Source organism: Pteronotus mesoamericanus, unplaced genomic scaffold (assembly GCF_021234165.1).
Source record: "Pteronotus mesoamericanus isolate MK-2021 breed Mesoamerican mustached bat unplaced genomic scaffold, CSHL_Meso_final contig_46, whole genome shotgun sequence".
Classification (NCBI taxonomy): Eukaryota; Metazoa; Chordata; class Mammalia; order Chiroptera; family Mormoopidae; genus Pteronotus; species Pteronotus mesoamericanus.
The window spans coordinates 10,596,008-10,623,325 of NW_026555170.1; the positions used below are offsets into that span (position 1 = coordinate 10,596,008).

The 27,318-nt window shown below is 43.8% G+C and overlaps 1 protein-coding gene across 5 annotated transcripts in view; it reads left to right on the forward strand.

The window, feature by feature from the left end:
• NPAS3 (neuronal PAS domain protein 3) overlaps positions 1–27,069 on the forward strand; it is an 853,586-nt gene extending 826,517 nt beyond the window's left edge. For 3 of the 5 annotated variants that reach the window (XM_054577926.1, XM_054577927.1, XM_054577928.1), the window contains 5 exons: positions 865–1,058; positions 5,476–5,582; positions 19,626–19,773; positions 23,216–23,340; positions 25,674–27,069. In XM_054577926.1, coding sequence (XP_054433901.1) covers positions 865–1,058; positions 5,476–5,582; positions 19,626–19,773; positions 23,216–23,340; positions 25,674–27,016 — 1,917 coding nt within the window. In that variant the 3' untranslated portion in view covers positions 27,017–27,069. The remainder of the gene's footprint in view (positions 1–864; positions 1,059–5,475; positions 5,583–19,625; positions 19,774–23,215; positions 23,341–25,673) is intronic. The other 2 variants (XM_054577929.1, XM_054577930.1) reach the window with 1 other exon arrangement.
• The last annotated feature ends 249 nt before the right edge of the window (positions 27,070–27,318 follow it).

Below are 27,318 nucleotides of genomic sequence, written 5' to 3' on the forward strand. Positions count from 1 at the left end.
AGCACAGCCACCCACATCCTTCCCACTTTCCACCCTTTCATGATTCTGTTTCCCCAAAACATCACGTAATGAAGTCAGCACTATGGCTCTTCTTCTACAAGCAGTTTATAAGCAAACTTTCATTTCATTCTGGGTGATCTGGACTATCTAGTGTACACTTTGGCTAAGAAGTTGAAAATTATAGCCCAGGATTCCCCTTCCTGTTTCTGCACATGTAACCCAAATCAGCCTCCAAGATGGTGCAGGTCTTCCTACCCTTCCTTTAGGAAGAGGTTGAGGAATAAGGAATAAAGGACCAAGTCCCCTGACCTTCAACCTCATGGACAATGTGATAAATCACAGCATTACTGGGCACTCCGTGCTGCCTATGAATATCTATGCTCTAAAAGGCCCACTCATATTCTTTGGCCTTTTCAATATTAACCCCAAATGAAGGAAAGCTCTGAGCCACACTTCTGAAAGGAGATGGCCATGTAATCTCACTCTGCAAATTTGGAGAGAAACAAACACGCATGAACAAGGGCTAGTAATGCAAATGTTACCTTTCGCAGCTCAGTGCTCAACTTTCTGGTCATTTTATCATCTGGCTGTGAACTTCTTCTAAATGTAAAAAAAAAAGTTCTTGAAAAAAATAGCAGTAGCACAGCATAATAATAATGCTGCCTTGAGAAATGCTCAGAGTATAACATTCCTCTTTTGTCGCAGGCCTTGAGGACACTGAGAGCACTTTGACAGCCATTATGAGTACAAAAGATACAAGCCAATGTTGGCTGTGCCAGATGTCATTTTGCCTTTCTCAAAAGAAACACTGTTACATCCCAGACATAAATTTGACTGTGTCCTGTCCTTACTGTTCTATTGCAGGTGATTCACATAACAGGCCGGCTACGACTGAGGGTGTCGCTGTCCCATGGAAGGACCGTCCCCAGCCAAATCATGGGGCTCGTGGTTGTGGCGCATGCCTTGCCTCCCCCTACAATCAATGAAGTCAGAATCGACTGCCATATGTTCGTCACTCGAGTAAATATGGACCTCAATATCATTTACTGTGAAAATAGGTACTTGGTTTTTGTTTCCATTTGCCCTGCTATATGTTACACATTGGTGAGGGTTCTTGTTTTTAGCAGCCTGAAGAATTTTACTCTCCCAATGAGGCTCATTATAAATCCTGATCTTATTTTTAATGGCTGCTTGGACTGACACCAAACATGCTTTTCATTTAAAATTTACATTGCTGCCCTGATTTACTTTAGGGATAACAATGGAATGAATTGGGATACCCAGACATCCTTGCGCTATAATTAAGGCCCATTTGGCCAAAAATGCAAGGAGAGAGCAGGGCTGAGACGTTATTGGGAAATGATGCAGGAAAAGTTATCTCCTGATCCTCAGCCAGGCCCTCTCCCTGACTCCCGCAAAGGCCCGGCCTGATGATGGTCAGCATTCAGAAGGCATTTAGCACGTTGCCGTAGTCATCCCAGGCTGCTATAGCAAAGTACCATAGATTGGAGGCCTAACAACAGACATGTATTTCGCATAGCTCTGGAGGCTGGGAGGTCCGAGGTCAAGGTGCAAGCTGATTAGATTCCCGGTAAGAGCCCTCCTCCTGGCTTACAGATGGCTGCCTTCTGCTGTGTTCTCACACAGGGAGGCAGGGGGCTGTGGTCTCTTCTTTTTATGGGGACATAAGTTCCAGCACAGCGCCTCTATCCCCATGACCTCATCTAAACCTCATCTAAAGCAAAGGTCCTACCTCCATCACACTGGGGGGAAGGGCTTTAATATACAAATGGGGAGGTACAGAAACATTTAGTCCACAACACATAAAGAGAACCAATGAGAATCTGAGCCTCCCAAAGGAAAAAATAAAAGACAAAAAGTTGCATCAGGATTCTGATCTTGATATAGGTCATCAGACTGGTCTGAAGCTTTCTACACATATATTAAATAAAACTTTGTAATTCTCACTTTCATAAATTTTTTAAAAAGATGACTCATTGTGTAAATGACTTGGCAGTCCTTCCACAGGATTGAGCTTTTATAAAAGGACTTTTGAGCCTTTGGTTAAAAGTTCACTTTTTCCATTAAGCAAAAAGCAAGAGACAAGGAAAAAGGCCAATGCCCCTTCAGACCTTTCACCTGGAAGTCACCAGCCCATCATCAGACTAATTTAAAGAGAAAGGAATCAGGGGGTATGAGGAGAGCGGTAGAAAGGAGCTGTCCAGGTGCCGGCTGCTGAAGGAAGCGTTGGCGATGCTGCCCATCCCCAGTGGCACAGACAGAATTGCTGAGTCGATTTTGAGGTGCTGTGGTGGCACAGAGTGTTGTCAGGCATGAATACAGTATATGCCCACTGAGCCCTGGGAGTGCCTCTGGAGGAAAAATGAAAGAGCAGATGGTCAAGTGGTTTGGGCAATCGATTTCTCCAGGCGGAGCCTAGAGGCGGGCAGACAGCACCTGCATGCGGTCCATGGGAAATCCCAACGGTATTGAGACTGAGTTAGAAATGCCTACCATTTCCAGTCAGAATTTGGTTCAGAGGAAAGCATTCACCAAAGGAGGAAGTACCCACACGACTCTTAATGTCCAGTGGGGTAGAAGATATCATGAACCTGTCGCTATTTTTTAATAAGTAACTAAATCTATTTTTCAAGTTTTGGTGGCATTTATTAAAATTTTTATCCTTGTGACTCTATGCTAAGGTATTCTGGAATGGCCACACACTATCAGGAAAGACAGTTAGCCAGAACGTTGGCAAGAGTTGGCAAGTAATAATAACGATGGCTAACATTTATTGTTATTACACACTTGGCAATGTGCAAAGCTCATTATACAGGGTGGGGCAAAAGTAGGTTTACAGTTGTTCAGGTGGAAAATAACACAATAATTAATAAATAATAATACAAGAATAAACTCTGTTTCGCCTATTCACCATGCAATATTCACAGCACGATATTGTGTGCACCATCTCACTGAAGCCTCTGGACAGTCCTATGAGGTAGGTCTTGCCATTGTCTCATTTCCCCCTAGGCCACGATTTAAACCCAAACCTGCCAGATTCGGAAACCAGGCACTTAACTACACATCCCGTGGGGTCCCCCTGCAATCCAAATTGTCTCTCATTTTTCTTCAGAAGCCAGGCTAGATGGTAAGGAATTGTTCAGGATAACATATGCACCCATGAAAAACACAGTCACAGCCCACAGAGCTATTTATTCACTAATTTAAAAGGGATGAAGATTGCTGGAGACCCAGGGAGGCAGGCAGGAAGTCAAAGGATAAACTATGGTGCTGCTTCTTTGAAAATATACGTCAGCTCCCTTGGTTTAGGTTTATCACCACCAATCCATCCAAAAAGAAAAAAAAAGAAAAAATGGAGACTCATCTTATTTACCTAAGTTTACCCAGTGATTGTCCTATCTCAAAACCACCCCTTAATTTTCATTCAAAAGAAGTAATCACAGTTTCATTCTTTGCAGAGGGCTCCATGGACTCGGGTACCCATGGTGCCTCGGCGCTACTCTTGTAATTGAGACTTTCTGGGATCGCTTTAAGGTTTTTTTCCTTCCCACTTAAAAAAAAAAAAGTTTTCCACAACCCCTTATTAGCCAATACAATACAGCATTATTTTGCAAGTGAAGATATTAGTTATTAGAAAGACCTGTGTGAAAGGTGATGGCATACTTGCTCCAAGGGGGAAGCGCACTGTGTGCTGGGCGCCATGCTACGTTCATCTCATTCACTAACCCCCTCCCCAGCCTCTTCAGCTGTTCTACAGAGAAAGAACCTGAGGCTCAGAGCATAAGATGCAATCAGATTCTGATTCTAATAGAGGTCATCAGACTGGTCTGAGGCTTTCAACACATACAGCCAGAGGTCTTTGAACACACGGAGCTGGTCACATTCACCACGCTAACAGGCTCTGGTACAGAGAAGTGGTTCAATCATTTGGAAGGATTTCATTCAACTAAAGGATAAACTAAAAAAAAAGTCTTCCCTAAGGAATGAAGTGGCTTTTTCCCGGGGTTTATTGTTTAATTAGGGAATTGCTAACTAGAAACCGAAGCCGATCCTTGACTCTGCAGACCACCCTTCTCCCCCACGGTCCCAGGACAGCCTCCGGCAAAGCCACCATCTGATGCTTCCAGAGGAGCTGGCACATTTCAGAAAGACCATCAAGGGTCTTTTAATGACGTCCTTGTTCCCTCATTTGCAGAAAGGGGGTGTAAACTGTGCCGGGAAAGCAGCAAATGGTTTCAGGAGAACACCAACTCATCTGTTTTGTACCAGAAAACCATGGAATTCTGAGAAAATACTCCTTTTTACTGCCCCATTTAGTCTTACCTTACCAAGAATTCTAGCTCGGCCAAAAATATGATTTATATTGCGAGGCACTGAGAAATTCACTCACTGGGTAGTATGTTTTAATTATGCTCCATATTATTCTGCTTTTGTTTTATTTCTTATTTCCCTGCCTTGGGAGTCAAATTTAACTCCCCAGCAGTGATCTCATGAGTTTCTTAAATGTGCCATTTCTAAAGAGTCACGTCCTGTTCTAAGCCACATACCCCAAAATGCACAGGGACATTAAAGAGAATAAATTAAACAAAAGATATAGTTTATTTTGGACTGACCAGAGTGAGTCTGTACTTGGAAAGGAAGGAGGATAATAAGCATGTTGACGTGTTTGTGTAAACCAGGCAGATTCTCCCAACATGTTTTCCAATTTTGTTCTATTTTCCTGTGCTCCTGCCTGAGGACATTGACGTCTAGGCGATCAATGACAGAGGCTTACACACACGTAATGCTGAGCACAAGGCTGGAAGAGCTGCTGAAATGGTTTAAAAGTTTCTGTGTGGAATGCACCACAAAGTGCCAGTTAAAAGGGCCAGGAGTGAGCGCTGAGCTCCCAAATGACTGAGACTAAAAAAGATAATACCCCCAGGCATCTGTATGTCTCAGCATTTAAATTATATCCCTTGAAATGCCAATTTGGACTTTGTGCCAAGAAGCCGTTGAAGCCCTTTTTCATGGAAATACCCAATAGAAGACCAATCTGTTTAAATGAAAGGTGTCTCTAATCATTTGGTATAAACATAACATGTTTTTATTTTATTATGTAACCTTGAATTATCTTGGCCTGTAATGAGGAACTTGCATTGTTCCTGATTCTCAATAATTTCATGAAATTGTGTTGTCTAAACGTGTATTTGGATGCAAAAAAAAAAAAAAGAAGAAGAAAAACCTATCTAATTATTTAAACACAAATGCTTGATCTAGTACACTTTCTACTTTTTGAAAAGTCTGTTATTCATTAAAGAAATAATCTGACGTATAAAGGGTTTTCCCTCAAAGTGCCAAGTCCTCCTGGGTACCCTGGTAGAATGAAAATTGCCAGTAGATTTGTTTCTAAGTCATCTGACCATTTTTCTATTTTCTCCCTTTCTGAATTCCAGTCTGTTGTTCTCGTTGTAGGATCAGTGATTATATGGATCTGACCCCTGTAGACATTGTGGGGAAGAGATGCTACCACTTCATCCACGCTGAGGACGTCGAGGGCATCAGGCACAGCCACTTGGACTGTAAGTACCTCCCGCGGGTGGGCACAAGCACGAGGGTTTTGTCTCTCTCTGATGCCTGTTTGGTTTCAGTGCCGGTTTTCCCCTTCATGTCTCCTGTGTACCTTTGAGGTAACTGTCAGCATCTGGTGAGAAATGAGACATAAATCACTTCAACTTGTGCTGGAATTAGACTGAAAGTTCGGCCCAGAGACCTCAGGCCCAGAGAAATTGCTGGATCTTTAGGTGCTTACCCGGGATTTCGTGGTCTCTTGTGCCTTCTCTCCCATGAAGTGATGGCGGAACCTTTGTCTTAAGTGCTTTCTTGACCTTTTCATTTTCTAGGGAGCAACATCCAGTGTGAAATTTGTGGTCTCGGTTTCAAAATATACACGGGAGAAGACAGGTTCAACAGAACCTATAAAATTCCTACTTGATGAGCCACAGAACTGGGGCGAGGGGGAAGCCCGGGAGCAGGGGCAGAGCGCACCTTGTGGACACGGCTCTCAAAGGCAGTGTCTTCTGCTGTATTTCTGGAAAGAGGGTTATTCAAGGAAGCAGGTACCTATATCTCTGCATTCCTGGGAGAAGGACACTCACCTTAGCTCTTTGAGCCACGTTCCCAGCTCCAGACCTGCAGGCTGACCTCCTGGGCACCTTTCATGGCACTTAAGCAAAGCAGGCCCGGCAGTTCTCTGGCTGGGTCCAAGGAGGAACCCGCACACCAGTGTCCTCAGGAAGTTGTCCTTCATCAGACTCACCTGGGCTGTTTACACTGTACACAGATTATGGGTCTGATAATCCCAGAAGGTGAGAGGCTCTGGTCTGGTAGTCCCCTTAGGAAGGGACTGTCTTGTCTTCTTCCAACCAGAGGCCCTTTTTATGATCATGCCATAGATTCTTCCTGAAAGAGGAGGGCCCTACCCGCTTTATTCCTCCAAGGTTCTGAACCCAGCCCTGAACTCTGATTTTACATACACGAGAGGTAGCTCAGATGAGATGGTGCTCCTGGAAGCCGAAGCTTTTTGCAGAAAAGCAGCCTGGTGGCCTCTGTGTTTTCTTCCTCTCTCCTTTCTCACCATGGTTGAGGAGAGTTGTCTCAGATCTTCCCTTTGCAGTTGTTTGCTCTTTTCAAACTCAGATATTCAAAAGGATAATAGAGAGACAGTAAGCTAGCCAAAATCTCAGAGTGGGAACATCTTGTATTGGGTTTTTAACCCTGCATTAGCAACAATGGCCTGGGACCAAGTTCAGTGTCAAATTTTGCACATACCATGTCTCTGGGAAAAGCCGGCCCAAAGGCTGCTCCCCAGCAGATTCTACTTCCAGCAAAGGGAGTGTGCCGTGGTAGTGCACACCCGGGGTTTAGGGGACACACTTGTTGCCGCAAATAAATGGTGGTTGTGTTTTGCAGAAGCAGATGGCTCTTCAATTAATTGTGGGGGGAAATGATGCTGTTTCCTGAAAGGAAACATCAGGTTTTTGTAGCTGGGAATTTAGAGAAAATGGAGAAAAATGAGAATCTTTAGAGGAAGCTATGGATATCTTTTTGAACCAATATATGCCAAAGAACCAAACTTGAAAAATGAGTATGTTTGTAGGGCACTGTCATAGACCATGTGTGTGGGGAGAGACTATGTGTGCGGTGCTTTTTCATTTGGGAATCTTAATTAAGGCCTAAATTCAGAAACCTGACACTACAAAAAAGAACTTTGTCATCCTCAGTTATTATTTGGAAAACATCATGCTTTCTCTCTGAGATTTGATTTACAGCTTGAGGAAACACAATTCCTCAGGTACAGTGAGCTAGGGCAGTTCATTTTTTCCCATAAAGCAAAGGTCTCCAACAAAATATGTCTGATGCCATTCTTTCTGATCTACTTTTATCTCATTTTCAGTAACCGGAATAATTTGAGAGTGCTGAAAATAAACAACTCTGCCATTCACACTATTGTGCTAGTCTCCTAATTTTTCTGGTATCTTGCCAACTAATAAACAGAGCAGGTATGCTTTCAAATTCTGTGATTTTTTTCATTACTTGATATTGACATACTGGCTATTGCTTTATGATTTAGCCTACTAACAATGATTGAGTTCACTCTTTCAACTCATACACATGACTTCTAATTTTAAGTTCTTCTAATAACCTTAAACATATGAAAAACAAATAGAGTGAGCTGATAATTCTGCACAGTAAAATACACTTCACATATTTAGCTATCACGCTGCGGAATAACTCCACAATGTCAAGTAGCACACAATTAGTAAAACTGTAGGGGGAGGAAAAGGGAGTGTTTTGATCCTGAAGAATTTCGATCCTAATCAGATTGAAATTTCAACGTTCTTGTAGTGCTTAATATCTTCAAAAGCGCGAGTGTGCGCGCCCACGCGCGCGCGCGCGCACACACACACACACACACACAAATCTGACTGATGTCAATGTCAGGTTTTGCATTCTATGACTGAAATAAAATGCTAAAATATACAAAGGCATCTCGCTTTGTACAATAAACATTAGCATCATTATAAAGTAAGATTGAGTCTAAAATTGTGTGATGGAATATCCCATGTTTACCTAATTCTCTAACCAAAGCCAGCCCAGCAACAAAATGACAGAGCATGCAATAAGTCTCGGTTGTGTAAACACTGGGGAAAAAAAGGCAAAAAGCCAGCGCAGCATCTTGCTAGTCCAAAGCCCTAGGCTGTTACTGAAGAATGCCTCGACTGTGCCTTCTTGGCAGGAGAAGGTCATGGCGACACAGACTCAGCTCAAGAATAAGACAGAATTCTAAAACAAAGGGATGCTTCGAAAATAAACCACATTAACTATTTAGCTTTTCTTCCTAGAGCCATTGGCACAGTTCCTGGTTCTGTCCATGAAAGGCAGTTTTTAGTTATCTGACAATATTTTTGATACTTTGATATCTGCCTTGTGCTCCAGTTTATGGGTAAAACTTTTTTTAAAAGGCTCAATAGACTTTGATAACCCAAAATGCTATCTTTATCACTTATATCTCTTTTCCTAGCATACGCATCTGCAAATCCTTAGGCGAACTTGTCTCTAGAATAAGAAAAGTAAAAGGAAATCTCAGCTGCACCAGCATTTGACAACTTTGACAAATTGAACCAAGAACATTGGACCATCTACTCTCCCATTAGGTTAACACAAGATGCCTGATAGTTCACTGGGTTTCAACAGAAAGAATCAGTAGAAAGAATCACATTATCTATACCAACATAGTGAGTTAGTGACGTTATATCGGTGTTCTAAAACCAGGCGACTTTTAGGTCCTCTCTTTTTCACACTGTGAGAAAAATCCTCTGTCATTTTTTTTTTCTTTCTGTCACCTCACTGAAGTCATTGAACACAATCTCATTGATTCTTCAGGTCAAACTGACCAAATCAACATGTCAAGGTTTGAATTTTAAACCCTTCATATTAGCATTTTTTTTGAGCACCTTTGCCTATCCCCCTCCAGTTCTCCACTGCTCAGGAGGTACCGACCTTGAGATGACTAGTCACGTCACCCTAGGGTCACTTTGATATCTGCCTTGTGCCCCAGTTTATACACACCCTAGAGCATCTGTGTCACTCTTGAATATGACGGAAGCAGCACAACCTCTACTATTCCACTTCTACCTGTAGCCTGAAAAATAGAAGGGCAAACCGCAAGTCCTAAACCAGACAGAGAAACACGCTCTCCATTTCTCTTTTGTCCACAAAAAAATACTAAATTTGCCTTGAGATATCCCTAGGGATCGTCCCTGGTCAAATCAGCAACAACTCCCTAAAACCTGGAAAGAGCCCTGAGGGAAAACGTCCGTTCCCTTCATAACATTGTGCTCCACCAGCAAGTTCAAGTCTGGAGCTGTGGGGGTCTTTAGAGAAAAGAAGCCAGTTAGTGTAGAAGTGGTGGCAGTTTTCCCTTCCTAGAACCATGCAGGGTGAGGGAACTCTGGGTTAGTTCAGAAAGAGAGGACTTCCAGCTTGTCTATATGGTCACGCCGAGTTAAAAAGCATGGTCTGTCCAATAGATTTGGAGGTGGTTTAAAAAAATACAGTAGGCTAAGTGTTTATTTCTTAATTACTAAATTCTATACTTCCTAACAAAAGGAATACACAGCTACCTGGCATAATGCATCCCATGCTGTTTTGCATCAATAACCCCTACACTTTCCTCCTGAAGGCGTCTCATCGCCAATGCATGCCGACTGCTTAATGCAGGACTAATTAGTATATCCCCTTCCAGTCTGCAGGCCCTCCATTGTAATTCCTTCCCAGCTCATTTTTTTCCACAACGGAGCATCAATCAAAGTAAGTGCCCTGCCTGCCTAGGAAACACAAGATGTCCTCCATGCATTTGTCATCTGCCACACAAACAAAGGGGGAATTTAATTGTTGATTTGGGTATGCTGCCATTGCACTCGGTAAAGGAAGCTGCAAGGGAAGGGAGAAGGGAAGGAATCAAGTGTGATGGGTGGGCTAAATGCAGAGAACACAGGGGACTCTCTTCTATTTTCTGATCTTAGCCTTTTTCGGGCCTGATTCCTTAGGGACTTAGCTGCAACCTAATCATTGGCTGGACTTCTTTCCCCAAAGCAAATGATTTTTCCTCTTCTTCCATATGAATATAAAAATTCCCATGAAAGGAACTGTGCGTAATAGCTATCATGTCTGACTTTGTTTTAAGATGTTATTTATTTATTCTTAGAGAGAGGGGAAGGGAGGGAGGAGAGGGAGAGAAACATCAATGTGAGAAAGAAATATGGATCGGTTGCCTCTCGCAGGCACCCCGATCCGGGATCCAGCCCACACCCAGGCATGTGCCCTGACTGGGAATCGAACTGGTGACCTTTTGTTTTACAGGAAGAGACCCAACTGACTGAGCCACATCAGTCAGGGAATGTCTGACTCTTTTTAAAAGGCAAGTCGGCCCATACAGTGTGCCTATCCACTGACTAAAAAGACTGTCGCATGGAGACAAAATAAAGTCAGGTTTTTGCAGGAGTGAATTAGTATTATTATTTTATGTTTTTTTCTTGGGAGGGAGGAGGATGGCAAGTGTGGATTTTAGATTTTCAAGTCCAAGGACAGGCAAACACAGAGAACAGAGAGCAGCAAGGGCCTAACCACCAGCTGAGTGTCCCTGCTACAGTGCAGTACAGAAATGCAGAATTTCAGGTGCACCCCCAGGCTTACTGACCTGAATCTGCAGTTAGCAACCTCCTTAGCTGACTCTATGTTAAAGTTTAAGAAATATTGACTATACTAGTATTTAGAAGGCATTCTTCGACATGGAGAAAAAGTAAACACAAATCAGCTAAGAATTTAAGGATTTCATTTTCCAATTGGATAAGTTTATTAATAGTAGTCAAATATGAGTAGTGAATTGACCCTTAGGTTATCCTGATCAATGTTCAAATGAAATAAGTATGTGATTACTTGCTAAAGAGATTAACTTCATTACAAAGATGTAAAGTTTTGAGTATCAGTGGAGAAAGTTGAGTATAAGTAGTAATAGTGAATTTATAATCAAAAGGCCTTCCATTTTTCCCCAGGTTAGTACTTTCCTATGTATTTAGTACATGTATGAATATTCCTGTTCCATGTTCCTGTTTGAGTTTATCTAACATTTGTGAGTACTCAGTATATACCAAGCTTTGTGGGGTTGCTGTAAGATTCCAAAAATAACTAATATATGGTCTCTACCTTCAGGGAGCTTACCTACCAATAGAAAAGACAGCATGAAAGAAGCCAATTCTGAAAAAGTGGCATAACATGAGGACTATTAGGATATATAAACAAAATACAGATACCCCAGAGGTGGGGGCAACCAAGGTAGGATGGAGAATTCCCACAGGAGGCATTTTTCCCCTGGACCTTGAAAGAAGATGGCAAGAAGCCAAGACGGCAGGAGATCCTGGGGGAGGCGAGGTGGGGTACAGGCATACAAGGCTTAGAAGAGCTAATGAAAGGACACAAAATACAGCCACACACCACCTTTTCTCTCTGCTCCAAGAGTTAGCCAAACTTCAGTTTGACTGATCTATGCTACTATGATTCTAATGTGGATTCTTAGGGTTTTTATACTATTTCAGTTAGTAGCTGCTTTTATTATTTTTAAAAAACAACAACTGATATTTGAGAGAAAATAACCCATCACTCTTATAAAGCATGATCAGAGGGAAAACAAAACAAAACAAACTTCTAAGTCATCCACTTTAACCTAAAACAATTAACTTAAAATCAATTCCATAACTTCTTAAAATGACATCTTGTTCTTTATCTTAAACTATATATTTAAAAATTGCTTTGCTTAAATTATTGATTTAATGACATCCTGCATGTCTCCAAAAACTTCAGACTTTTTTTTACACAAATAAGCAGCATGCAATTTGATTTGGACATATATTTAGCATACAGTGTTTTGTTGTTTGTTTTTGTTTTTTGTTTTTTCATAAATACAGGGCTATCTAAGGATCAGGTTATTTGAACCCTTTTATGAACTTCCACATCCTCCCTGGCTCCCTAGAATTTTTGGTGGGGCATATCAGCTAGAATGCATCTAGCTACAAATAACAGAAAACCCAAATAAAAATGACTTACAGTTTCTCTGTAACTGTCTCAACTTTCTCTTCATGATCAAAAGACAGCGGAAACACCACCAGTCGTCAGTTCCTCACAGTGCGATGTCCACAGCCAAGAAATGGCCAGTTGTTATTTTGTGTTCATTTTGTAAGGAAAAGAAAATATTCCCATAGGCCCTCCAGTAGAGACACTCCCTTGTGTCTTATTGTCCGGCGTTCCATCAAATGACCAAGCCTAAACTGCCCACTAGCCCGGGTCGAATTACCATGACTGGTTTAAACCATCAAGATTTATCTGCCCGGGACTTGGGAAGAGACCAGGTTAGAGTTATAGTAACCACAGGAAGTGGCAGGTGAGCTGCTCAGTGAACAGTCAACCACCACAGAATCTGTGACATTTTCACAGCAAAGTACTTGGATTGCTGAACATTTACAGGACAGGTGAACAAATGGAATTTGTCCGGGCTTCTTTAAATATTACTGATTTTCCAGAACACCAGTTTTTGTATGCCTGGGCCTCACCACTTACATATTTCTTGTTAAACATGCTGAGTGACCTTAATGAAGTGACTGCATCCAGAAACACAGGCTCCCCGAGGACATGAAATGAAGCTGAGGTGTAAGATCCACCTCTTCCTTTTTGCCTTTTCAGAGCCCTCCTTACATTCCAACTTAACCTCCCCAAGGCTCCATTACTCTTCCGCTCTAAAGGGAGGAGAAGACTTCAGTCAGGCCAGAAGCCCCTGTGCTTTTCCTAGACCCACATACCGCTTCCCATCATGCTTGTCACTTTTGTAAATTTATTAGTGACAACATTTGAAAAAAATCTGTCTCCCATTCAAAGGCAAATAGGAGTAAATCCTTAGTTTCAAAATGAAGAAAACTTTTCCTATAATTGCCCACAGTAGAGAGACTTCCCTTTCAGCCTCACTGCCCAGTGTTTCATCATATTTCGAACTTAAAGCAGTCACTGGCAAGGGAAACAGAATTACTGTGACTAAGTGAGACTCCTATAGGAGGACAGTCCATGACAGATGCCCGGCACTCAAAAAAAAAAGAAAAGAAAAGAAAAAGAAGAAAGGAAGGAAGGAAGGAAGGAAGGAAGGAAGGAAGGAAGGAAGGAAGGAAGGGAAAAGAAAAACAGCTTAGAGAAGGAGTGAACGAAATCACCATTTCTCTCATTTCCTAGCTGTAACTCTCTTAATTCCATGCTAAAGAGTTTACTGCTTCTCCTTTACACAGTAAACTCCTAAAAAAGAAACTAAAATAAAATGAGCATGGGGCTAAAAAATCCTCTGTCCTTAACTATTTTAGGCGGAGAAGGGCAGGAACGAGTGGTACTAAAGCTCCTGGTTGGACTGAAAGCAGCTTGAAAAAATATCTGAGATCTCAGATGTCACTCGTGCCAACAATCACTTTGATCCTTCCTGTCCTGGAACATGATACCATCAGTGTTTAAAAGCTTTGGTCTTCAATTCAGTCCATTATCATGAAGGAAAGGGGAATTTATTTTTTTGAACTTCACAAATTGACATGTTCTAAATCAATGAAAAGTTTTCTGCATGATTCAATATTAACAGTTAATAAAAATCTATCAATTGGCTGGGGTATAGGAAAAAACCTCTTCTGAGGTTATAAATCACACAGATAGCAATTCAAGCAGGGCCTGTCATTAGTGTATTAGGGGGAAATCCATAGATGATGCATAGTTGTTCGCAGAACATCCACAGGTTTTCTGTCCTTAAGCTCGTAACTCAGATTAAGCATCAAATATCATTAAACTTCACCAAATATTGCTCAGCACATAGATTTTTTAGAAAACCTAAAAACCAATTCGTGGATGCCTGCTATTTAAGACATCTAACTCACTAATTGCAAAATCTATAGGAAAGTCTGCACAGCATCAAAGACGTGGTTGATCCTATGAGCAATTCTAAATGAAAAACTGTCTCCATTGCAAGTAAATAAAGCACTTAATGCACAGTTTCTGGCTCTAATGCTGTTTCTCCTGTGGGCTTTGAAAATGACCTTCCTGAAAACATCAAGGACTGTAACTTTTTAGATAAAGAAACTTGTTCTTGTTTTAAGTCTATGTCAGGTTCATTCCCCTATAAGCCCACACTTTTCAAAAGCAGAGGAAAAAGTAATCCAGAATTTAAAAAAAAAAAAAAAAGTCCTGTTTCCAGAATGAAGTTGCCTGTCAGCCTGCCTTGGGCCTTAGGTGGAAAAGCAGAGATTAAAGAGTCAGTATTCTTTTTCATGTTTCATCTGCTAGCTTTGTGAGTGTAGAAAGAGAACCAGTGGCTACAGCTAAGCACCCAACTGTGGCATTAAGCAGAAAGTGTGATTCTCTCTCTCTCTCCCCCTCTCTCGCTCTCTCTCACAGACAGACACACACACACACACACGCTCCACGTTAGTGAATTCAAAAGTGATTTTGAGTTTCTAGCACAGGCATCCGCTCTCCATTCTCCGAGCCATTGATGAAGGTGCCTCAAGGAGGGGTGAATGGCGCTGCAGATGCGTCCTCCTATCGCCCGTGACAATAATGAAGCTCTTTGTTCAGCTGTGTGAATGTGAAGTGTGAAATCTCCCTCTGATGATCTCACCATTTCCTATTTATTCTATACTTACCTGAATACACCAAGTATTGCAGCTTTTTAATGCATATGCAAACCACTAAAATGTCCTTTTGTGAGACACTCTGCTAAAAGGCCGCTTTTGATATGTGTTCTTCATCTCCTCTTCAAACTGAATGAGACTGCTCCCTTCTTTCTAAGACACAAGTAACTCACTATTTAGAGTCTTTGGCTTTGATTTGGTAGAACAGCCCAACAGGAAGAGACCATGTTCTCCTTTATTCTCCATATTTCTGAAGGCAAACTTGGACTGATTTGTTTTGATTTACTAACAGAATCATGTTCCTGCCACAGACACAGGCTTCCTTTATGCCCTTTCAGTCATCAGTCTATCTCTGTGCACGAAGTTTTCCCAAAGAAAACTGAAATGCCTCTGTTGGGAACTGTGCAGAGCCATGGACGTGTGCTTCAGCAAAGAGGTCATCAGACCGGGGGGCACGGGTGTTATTTTCTACAAGCAGTACATTCCTGGCATCCCTGCCAGTAAGCTCAAACCAAGAGACCTGGTGACACTGGAAAAAGATATTCAATAAAACTGAGCACCTGATCTTTGGCTGAGGAGGGTGGGGTGGAAGATCATGTGTTCGGCCACATGTTCTATGTCATTAGTGCTCTGCTAATTTCTTATGACTGAACTGTATTGGACGACCCCTTCACAGTTACGGGTAGGTGGTGTTGTGATGCTAATAGCCAAAAATTGTCCAATGAGCGGGGCTGGAACCGTTCAGCCAGGAGGAGTTAAGGCTCTGGGCCTCTACTGCATTCTCCTCATAATGGTGTCACATCTGTCCTCTGAAGAACACAGTTGATACCTGAAAGGCACCTTTAGCCTGAAAGGTAAGGTGGCACTGATGACCATTCTGTGGTTTTCCTCAGAGCAATGGCAGCCAAAAGCAATTGGTTACATCCTAGACTTTAGAGTAGAAAGGAACAAGTTCCTGTGCAGTAGCAGAGGCGAACACAAGCACACCTGGGACCATTGGAGGTTGCGAGTGAACCTGGAAAAGGGGCAGCCGTCCCCCCTCTGGGTTCATGTTCACCCTATAAAATCTAAGGAAAGGCCATTTCAATGTTTTGGGGTCCTCAAATAGAAACTAATTCCTACAGAGCAACTTGAAAGACACAATTCTACAGATGTTATGATGTGATTAGTGAATCCAGTAAGGGACAGACAGGCTGCGCCACCAAAAATTTTGCAAAGCAAAAAGTAAACTTTGGCATAAATCAAAAAGAAGGTGCCAGGTTAAGTGTCTGACCACAACACGATGCAAGATTTAAAATATAACCCACATATATATTTCCTCTCTCTCTTTTCTTCCTCTCTTTAGAGTTTGAGCACCTTGTCACGAAATCACTGCTGGGCTCATTGGTTTGACGAGGATCTATGTCTTTTCAAGGGACAATTAACTATTTTTTAAGGACTTTCACAAGTGACTTACATCATGCTTATTTCTGTCTTTCCCCACAGAAAAAAGGGATTTTATGAAATAGACTGACATAAACATCCTCGCATTTTTCTCTATCTCAAACTAAAACTCAAAAATAAAAGCAACGGCCACTGGTTTAAAAAGAATCAGAAAAGTTTTTGTGTTCTTCAAGTTGTCTAATTTATTACCAACTAAAAGTCTCTATCAAACTGGCACCAAGGTGGCTTTTCTTCTTGAGCTGATTAGGACCACATGAGCTCAGGAAAAGTGTCAGATCCTGCCTCTGGCACAGCTGGAAGGATCCAACTGATTTGCCAGTATGATTTTTCTTAAAAAAGAAAAAAAGGAAGCTTCATCTCAAAGTCATAAATTTATATTCTGAAGCCCCAAGAAAAAAAATTATTCCTTGTTCATTTTCAAAGAAGCAAAATCTATGATGGCATCTTTTAGGGGACCTCCTCAAAAACAAAAGCAACTGGGGCAATATTTGGGTCATCCTTTCATGACACAGTGGGAGCTAACTCAGGGGCTTATCTCTAGCCATGTAGACCCCCACTGATACGTGGGGTCTCACTCAGAAAACACTAATCCTCAGGAAACAGTCATGATCTAAGACCATGCTAGAACATTTTCCTTCTAAGAATTCTGTTTGTCCAGCTGGCCCGGGGCAAATTAAGGGATTAGGTCAAACTTTTCTTCAGCCAACCAGTGACAGGCTCGTGGGTCTGCCTTGCGGCATTCACCATGGTAAGTTAAGGCACTCAAGGAGCTCTGACCCCCCAAGGAACCCCTCGGGGTCCCCTTACTGGTCAGTCTTTCACGATCAATTCCTCATATCAAAATTTACCTGGCCTCTCTTCCATTAGGTCTCCTCCCTTTGCCAAACAGTCTCTGGCCTGGGGGATAAAGAAAGCTGTATTAGTTTATTCATGAGCCCTAATAAATTTGTATTTATCTTCTCAGGAAACACAGGTGCACTTAAACAAAGAGTCATACTGCCTTAACTCAAAAAGATGACACCATAATTTCAGTCTTTTAACAAATAAGCCTTTCGACCCCTTTCATAGCTTATATGTGGACCCCACCAGGGAGCAGATGTTTTGCTGGCTATGTGTTTCTGAATTGAGATTTTGTTTGTTCTTTGTGTGTTTGATTGTTTTTAGGTAAGAGAAAGAATCAGGACGAGAAAGTGATCTTTATGTTGATTCTGCACATAATAATTTGACTTTCATTCCTTTCTCACTTCGACCCTTTCTATGCACTGTATTCTGAGGAGTATTTTAAATTTGCCTGCTTTAGGTCAAAAATCGAGAGTCCCCAGCCATCTCAGGGGCCTACCATCTCAGTGTTTTCTTCATGTGCTTCCAGAAAAGGAGCTTCTTAGCCTCTTTGCCTTTGTTAGATAGCTAGAACTATTTGAAATAATGCCTTGTTCCAGATACACAGCTGATAGGATTATACACCAGTCCCTGACTAGGGGCTATCAGTTTTCTCCGTGAAAACAGTGGGCAGAATTTCATAACCCATCATTCCTCTATTAATAGTTAACCAGGATGAGAGTATTTGAATAAAAGCACATCTTGTTGCATGCAACAATGGTTTGACAGAATAGCCTCATGACAGAGTTCGAATTTTACTGCTTCCAGCTTCACCATGCAGTCTTGTAGCCTGGGAGGCCATGCATGCAGAATGGCAGAACTTACAATTGCCTACAAAGGGAGAGCACAATGCTACCTGTGGAGCCCTGCCACCAGGAGAGTGTGACAGCTGCTCTGGGCCTTAAAAATACCCTAACCTGTTGAATAGTTACGGAATAGAGCTTGCCCCGCTCGAAGCATGCATCGAAGCAAGGTTTTTCCAAACAACTGTTATGACATAATTATTCAATTTTACAACCATCCACTTAGTGTGTGGTGAGAAAAGAAAAGGAGGAATGGGGAAAAGGCATTGAAGTTTCTACATTTCTAGATATAATATGTGAATGTTTGATTCGTGATCACTTTCAGAGCCAGGGAGAGTGGCTCAGACACAACGGAAAGAACTTCACAACAGCCTAAAACACAGCTCTTTCCCAAAGTGACTTCCCTTTACTCATCTACCTCCCCCCCCCCCAAAAAAAATCAAAATGTACTTCATGAAACTATTGTATATGAAGCACTTATTAGCCGTAATTAAATGGACAATATGAATTTACTACGTCTTTAGGACTTTGGCTTGTTCTGGTTTAGAGCAAGATGATTAATGCAAATACATATTACTTGAGATAACCATTTAGCAGCTAATTTAGTCAAATTTATTACAGCAGTTAGAGCTTTTTCATTTTAGCAGACGGAGACAAGGACATGCCAAAAGTGGGCGACGTGGATGAGTGCACACTGCCCTCTAGTGGCCAGCCAGCTGGCGCGCTTCTAGGGGTGTGGAGTTGCCGCCACGCGTATCCAAGCAATAGCAGCAGGTTTTGCACGTTTCCGGCATCATTTTAAACCATTCTCATCCATAGCACTTTATTTCAGGGATGATTTACTGCACTTTCCCCCTTTACTAGCTCAGGAGTACCTAGATACAAATCAAATCAATTTCGACTTGGCAAGATTTTGGTTAAAGTATCATTTTTAACATCTGCATTTTAAAGCTCTCTTTCAGTGGGTATTTAATGGCACCATTTCACATTACTGATTGTTTTTACTTGTTCCTTCATTTTGGGCCATATTTCAGAGTCTGTGTGGAGCTGTCACTCTGTTTGGCTCCAGTCAAATCTATTCTGTGCCTCCCTCAGGCCAGCGTTTCTCTGTGACTTGGTTGGGAAATATGTTTTGTTCCAACATTCTATAAAGTCCCACCAGAATTTCCCCGGACTGGCCGATGTAAATTTAGTTCATACATGAACTATAAATCCTGCTCCACAAGATCAAAAGGAACAGATGCATACGGACGCGGGTTGATACTGCTCGTACCGGGGTGTATGATCAAAGACGGAGAGCGAACGCATCTTCGGAACCACTCAAATATCCAGAATCTCAAAGACAGCTACCTCGAAGCTATGAATAAATCCGTATACATTTGCCTTCGTTACCATCTAATGTCAAACCCATTGACAATACCACACCGCATTAGGTGTTCTGTGAGCCAAAAAGATTTGTAGTCCTTTTATTCTTCCTTTCACACCATGGCTTCCCAAAATGGAACAAAGTCTTGCTGCAAATGCTAGTAACCCTCACAAGGGAGATGCTGCTCCACTGAATTGTTGATTTTATTTGCCCTACTAATGGCCGTCTCCATCAAGCATAGAGAGGGGCCCTCCGGCTTGGTGCGGGACCTCCCCTTTCTGAGTTTGAGGGTTTGCAGACATAACGATCATCTGGCCCCAGTCTTAATACACAGTGCCTTCTGTTTTGTTTTGTTTTCACCCCCAGTGCTGAATAAGGGCCAGTGTGTGACGAAGTACTACCGCTGGATGCAGAAGAATGGAGGCTATATCTGGATACAGTCTAGCGCCACTATAGCTATTAATGCCAAGAATGCAAATGAGAAGAACATCATCTGGGTGAATTATCTTCTTAGGTATAGTTCCTAATTCCTTTTTGTTTCTGTTTCAGTTATAAAATAGGCAGCCCAATGGTTAATAACTGGCACGTGCTATTATCTTTTGACGGTAACTGGTGTAGAATTATGTGGAAGGACTGCTTTTCTTTCCACAAGTTTCCAAAAAAAAAGAAAAAAGAAAAATGTGAAAAAATAAAAGTCATGTTGGAAGGGACTTTTAGGGTAGATTCACAACATTTTCAATAATTCCTGGTCCGTCAAGATTTGGGCAGCTCGGTAAAAGTTGCTTTAGTTTCTCCATAAAGGCTTGGGTCATAAAAAGAACACAGACTTCTGCCTAAAGCTGAAGCCTTCAAAGCTCCCCCTTCTCCCCACCACATGTACACATCCTCACACACTCCAATCCTTGTGAAAATTAAGCAAAAGGGGATGAGAAAGAAGTGGTAGGGTATATTACAGGGTATTCCAGCCCTTTGCAACCCTCAGCATATTACATAGGATTTGATTGCCTATGCGTTGAAGTTTTGGTAAGCAAAGTGGCTTGCTTTGCTGGAATCAAGATAACATCAGTATAAAAATGAAGGCAATCTTCTTTTGCCTGCTTTGTGATCTCAGGCAAGTTTTACAGCTGTTTTAATGCGTCCTCAAATTTACACCCCCGAATGTGGCCAAGCTCAACAGCTTCCTAAATTCTAAAGTGCAGCATCATTTCTCAATCCCCTCTCACTTTCTGCCTTTGGAATCGAAGTAGCAAAATATTAACCAAGACCAAAGCCTGGGTGGTCTGTGTTTGGGCCAAGGATCCTGGGAGGCTCTCTGCCAATCCAGTCATGGAGCTTCCCCAAATGTTCGGCCTGGTCGCCTCCCACCACTGCCATTCCAGTCTTTGGCTTCTCTTGGCCTGCAGCCACCAAGCAGGGCCCACACGGGGTCTAAGTAGGAAAACTTCCAATAGGTTTTATGAATGGAAGTTGCCCTTTGGCTGATAATCTAGACAGGGAGTACTTGAATCCCATTTTTCTTTAAGACAGCCAAATGAAGCTGAGATGCTGACAACCATGGCTCATCAGCACACTGACCCTTCAGAGTGTGTTCCTGCACGTTGGTGATGACTTGAAGGCATGGATGTGCTTGCTACCAATAGCATATCAATCAGACACTAATGATTATTGCTCTAGAGAGGGCTTTAATGTGCACCACTTAAAAGAGTCTTCATTTATCTACTTTCTTTTTCCTTTTTTGATCTCTTCTACTCTACATTAATTCTCTCTAAAGGTATGTGTATTTAATGTGGATATGCCCAAGGCCTGATTTTCGTGCAATCCTGTGTTTGTGACATCAAGAGATCCTTTTACACAGAGGTTATAGAACAGTGGCAATATGTCATGCAGACGGTTACAAACACTTACATGCCGAAGAGAAACCAGAATAAGGTACTATGGTATTGATGATCTTTTGCTAGGCAGAAATGGATTTGTGTCATTATAACTAAGAATTAGACATAGGTAAGAGGGACACCAAAAATGAGAAGATGCCTGTCTCCCATGCTGACGTACCCTAGGGGGCTAAAACAATCTATGTGGTTGTTACCCCCATTCAGGGAGATTCCTTCCTCTCTGGATGTTCCTTACTGTACCAGCAGCCTCACAACTTCCTACTCTGCCTCCTAATGGAGGGCATGAGAATGGTTATGGAGAGGTCAGTCAACGCAACTTTGGATCAACACTATTAGATTAGCCTAGGACCACGCGGTACAAGTTCATGAATGTTTGGTGATTTGAGTCCATCTAGCTACATGTGGAGAGAAAGAAATCAGGTTGGTACCAAAGACAGATCTTCAGGCTCAAGAGCTTCAATCTCAGGCATGCTAGACCTGTTTCAGCTAACCTGAGGCCACACCCTGATTTCAATAATAAAAGACTGTTAAATTCTATGGCAAGTGACTTGGGAACCCCCATGCTGTCTGGATGAAAGGAGACCCATATACATGGGCTTTAGCAGAAGAAACTTCCCATAATTGTAACTCATTGGTATCACTTTTATAGGCCAGGGGTCTAGTGAGAAAAGGACGTGGCCTTGGCAAACAGCAACTACTGAAGTTTGTTTTTCTTTGCCTCATCCTTGTTCTGTGTTCTTCCCCGAGCAGTATTATCCTGTTCCCTCCTCCTGCTCAGAATCCCTCATTTCCGGGCGCCATCCAGGCTTGTCCTTCTCTGTTCTGAAATTCTTACTCCCCAGTCTTCTTCCCATTCCCTTGAAAAGCTTGATAGATTTACATGCTCAGAGTAGTCCAAAACTACACTAGTACCAAGTCTACCTTCCCACCATTAGCCTCATCTGATTATCTAGAGAAAGCCCTGCTACTGAGGCTAACTCCTACTAAGGAACAAATGCCTGATAATCCACCTTCCTGAATTAACCTTGCCAGGGACGTTTGCAGTTTTAGTTACTAAAACATTGACTCTTTAAATCTAGGAATTTCACTAGAAATTAGCAAATGAGTCAGTAATCATCTATTGTAAGACTCTGCTTAGCTAACCATTATGGAAGGTAGGAGAGGTGTCCCATTTTGAGGCAAGAGACTTTCCTTGTGGCTCCAAGTTACAGCAGCCTATACTGCTCAGACCTTGGGCCAGCCCTGGAGTGACATTTCTTAGAAGACAGCTAACTCAAACTGACCGAATACTCACTCTCTTCCAGAAGAGGCTTGTTCCTGAATTAAAAATAGAACAAAAATTAAACACATTTGTGGAAGTGGAGTTAGATAAATTCTGTTAGGGCCTCTTTCACCCTGGGACTCTACCCACTGCAATCAGATTTCCAGCTAACAAGCTACAGGTGTACACCACATGAGCAGATGAAAATGTGATTGTAATGGGTGTGTTGACAGTTCAGTAGCCATAATGCATGCATCCCAAGGTGCACCTGTGCATCTGTCAGATCTTAGGTGCCGAGGGCTCCGTCCCCACCTCCCACAGCTTCGGAGCCATCTGAACAACTGAGAAGCTCCGTCAGGGAGCCAAGACTAGGGCACTGAGGCAGTGGGCTCACTAGGAGTCCAAGAGAAGACACAGCATACAGGGAGGTATGGGAGCGCATTGTTCAGAGTCCTTTTCATCCTCCTCCCCGCCCCCGCCCCCCGCCCAGGTGTTATACTAGGAGGAATGTTAAGCAGCACAGTTCCCTGGCCTCCAATGGTACCTGATTATTTAAAAGCTTTTTAGTGACTTTCTTGTAGCGTTTGGGTATTCAATCATTGTAGCAGGGTGCACCTGCACCGTCACACATGCAATCCAAGCTTCTATAAAAGTCCTGTGATGAACTGAGAACTGATTTCATGTTTAGTTTTTTAAACTCTCTAAACTCCAAGTATGGGGCAAGAAAGTAGGAAGAAGATGGTCAAAAGCAAACCATCCAGAATGAGTGTCTGCGCTCCTGATGAATGCCTCCCTCCCCGCAGTAACCCCGAGTACAAGGACACGCCTATGGACATCGCACAGCTGCCCCATCTGCCAGAGAAAACTTCGGAATCCTCAGAGACATCTGACTCTGAATCAGACTCTAAAGACACCTCAGGTATTACAGGTATTACTACTTCTCCATGTTCTGCAGTTACGGCTTACCTTTCCAAACACGAGGGCTGGGTCATGGCCCAAGGGCCACCATCAGAGCACAGAAACTGGTCATATTTGATGTACAGACATATGACACATCAAGTTATTACTGAGTCTCTCTCTCTCTACACACACACACACATCACCACATACCTATGTACACACCTATGTATATGTGTGTGTCTGTCCAAAAGGTATCCATCCATGTAATATGAAAAATAGAGGAGTTTATTGAAGAGGATACAAAATACAAGAAAAATTGTACAGAGGACAATGATGCCTCAGTCCCTTTAAAGTAGGCACTTTGGGACCTCACACAATTTTCCCAGTTGCCATCAGCTGCCCTGTCGTATTTTCCTGAATATATTTGAAGGCCTGAAATCTCTTCCCTTTCAAAGGTGATTTTAGTTTTAGGAAAAGTCTCAGGGCACCAAATCTGGGCTGTAGGGGGAGCTGAGTCATCTGGGTGATTTGATGTTTCACCAAAAACTCTGCATGAGACGTGATGCATGAGCGAGCACATTGTCCTGATGAGACTTCCAATCACCAGCTGCCCATAGCTGCAAACTTCTGAATCACCCCAATAGCTTCCATGGAGGACTGTTCAAGCTTAATGCAAAATTTGATGCAGATTCATTGCTCTACTCCTTCAGTCATTTTGAATGCAACAGCCACACAGTACACATGCTCACTCAATGGTGTCTACTGCCCCCACTGACTAGTACAGCAAAGTCATCATTGTCCTCACATGTGCATTCCAGTCCACTCTCCTCGGTTGCCAGGTTACATCAATGTCTCCCAAACCATTCACGTTATATTGATGATGGCTGGACTTTTTCCAGACAGACCTTCACACACATGTGTGCACACATGTTTTGTGTGTCTACATAATACATGTATGTATGTGGTAAAAATATATACATGCATTTATGTATATAAATATATACATATATGTATGCTGTGATACACACACACATAGATACAGGTATATGATAGTGTATAAATATATGTACACAAATATACTTCATGTCAGCCTCCCGCTGGCCACACAGAAGGGGCCTATGGCTACCTCCGGCCTCTCTGCCAGAAGCAAATAGCAGGACAGTGTGTGCTGCTCCAAGGCAGACTCTGACTCTGCACCCCACATATTCACATGCTCACCAAGCTGGAATTGAGCCTCTAGAGCGGGATATTTAATGCCATTGGTAAATGACTCAGAGTGCTGGACTGTTACCCATTTTCTGAATCTGCGCAGAACAAATCCATGCTTGCCATGTCTAATTATCAAGTGATTACATGATTTGTCCAAGGTTCTAGTCTGGCTGCCACCCAAAAGCATCACAGCAAAACCAGAAAACCATCATCATCCCTAAATCTTCTGAGGTTGTATTACTGGGAGAATCTATTCTCTTTAAAATGTATTGTATGGCCAGGGGTCCAGCTGCCACTTGCCCTCCTGAGGGCACCTGCTCTCCAGGTTTGTAAACACACATCCCGTGACTCCAGACACAGCCTTGACGCAGTGAAGGAGGTGAGGAGCACTCACGGAGGATCTGGCTGTTTTCCTCTCTCCTCCACTGTGTTCATTTGAAAGTTCTGTACTGGGAAAGACGTTCTAGAAGAGACAACCTCTACTCATTTATGCAGTGAACAAAAAGGACAAAAATCCCCTGCCCCACGGAGCTTATATTCTGCAATAGTCAGAAGAGATAGAAGTTAATAAAAATTAAGTAAAACATACAGTGAATCAGATGGTGGTAAATGCTATTGAGAAAAATAACTTCAGGAACAGAGTGTGATTTTCAATGACCAAATAGTCGCCAGTGGAAAGTGCAAGCCCTCTTTAGAAAAACACCTTGCGCACCATCATTTTGTGTGTCACTCACACCTTATCCCAGGTTATTAACTGAGAGCCCCGAAGTAGTTTTGCAGGACCTCTCAAATGTTAATGTGCCTGAATCACCTGGGGATCTTACTCAAGTACAAATCTGATTCTGTAGGTCTGGGTGGAGGCGCACGATCCCGCATTTGTAACAAGCGTCCTGTCATGCCAGTGATGCTGGTCCATGAACTGCACTTTCAGTCAAAGGCCAGCTAATCTAGGCCCTCAAGTGGAAAAGACCAGGTTTTAAGTAACCAAGGTGGCAGAGAAGCTCAGGAGGGGGCAAGACACCTCCCCCACGACCCCGCCAGCAGGTGAGAGATGGGCTTGCCCTGCTAATGTGGTGTCTCCTTTGTCTCCTCCCCCACCCCAACCCCGCCAACCCCGCCCCCCGCCCCCGCTTCCCTCACCGGCCCACGCAGAGGACAACGAGAACTCCAAGTCGGACGAGAAGGGGAACCAGTCTGAGAACAGCGAAGACCCAGAGCCTGACCGGAAAAAGTCGGGCAACACGTGCGACCAGGACATGAACTGCAATGACCAAGGCCACAGCTCCAGCAATCCTGACAGCCGCGACAGCGACGACAGCTTCGAGCACTCGGACTTTGAGAATCCCAAGGCGGGCGAGGACGGCTTCGGGGCCCTGGGCCCCATGCAGATCAAGGTGGAGCGCTACGTGGAGAGCGAGTCGGACTTGCGGCTGCAGAACTGCGAGTCGCTCACGTCGGACAGCGCCAAGGACTCGGACAGCGCGGGCGAGGCTGGCGCGCAGGCCCCCGGCAAGCACCAGAAGCGCAAAAAGAGGCGGAAACGGCAGAAGGGGGGCAGTGCCAGCCGAAGGCGCCTGTCCAGCGCCTCGAGCCCCGGCGGCCTGGACGCGGGCCTGGTGGAACCCCCGCGGCTGCTGTCCTCCCCCAACAGTGCCTCGGTGCTCAAGATCAAGACGGAGATCTCGGAACCCATCAACTTCGACAACGACAGCAGCATCTGGAACTACCCACCCAACCGGGAGATCTCCAGGAACGAGTCCCCCTACAGCATGACCAAGCCCCCCAACTCCGAGCACTTCCCATCCCCGCAGGGCGGCGGAGGCAGCGGGGGCCTGCACGTGGCCATCCCTGACTCGGTCCTCACCCCACCAGGCACCGACGGTGCAGCCGCCCGCAAGACTCAGTTCAGCGCCTCAGCCACGTCAGCTTTGGCTCCCGTCGCCTCCGACCCTCTGTCACCCCCGCTCTCGGCGTCCCCGCGGGACAAGCACCCCGGGGGCGGCAGCGGGGGTGGCGGGAGTGGTCCCAGCACATCCAACTCCTTGCTGTACACGGGGGACCTGGAGGCACTGCAGAGGTTGCAGGCGGGCAACGTAGTGCTCCCGCTGGTGCACAGGGTGACCGGGACCCTGGCGGCCACCAGCACGGCTGCTCAAAGGGTCTACACCACGGGCACCATCCGCTATGCGCCCGCCGAGGTGACCCTGGCCATGCAGGGCAACCTGCTGCCCAACGCGCACGCTGTTAACTTCGTGGACGTTAACAGCCCCGGCTTCGGCCTTGACCCCAAGACGCCCATGGAGATGCTCTACCACCACGTGCACCGGCTCAACATGTCGGGACCTTTCGGCAGCGCAGTGAGCGCGGCCAGCCTGACGCAAATGCCCGCGGGCAACGTGTTCACCACCGCCGAGGGACTCTTCTCCACGCTGCCCTTCCCCGTCTACAGCAACGGCATCCACGCGGCACAGACTCTGGAGCGCAAGGACGACTGAGGTGCGCGCCCAGTGTGGGCGTTGCGCTGGGAGGCATCGTCGGCGTTTTTCGTTTAGACCTTTAATTCTAGCACTTTGAATTTGAGCAGGTCAGCGTCTTCTCTCAACACGACATTCCCCATCCCATTCCCTCTTTCTTTAACTTGACTTATTCTTTCCTGTAAAGATATGTTTATTTTTGGCCTTCAGAGGATCAGATGACCAGTTGCCTGCCATTTTGTCTTCTTCTAAGATGTGTGTTGGGTTGTTTTGCTTTCCTTTGCATCTTTGTTAAGATGTCTTTAATGTGTATATGCCTCTGC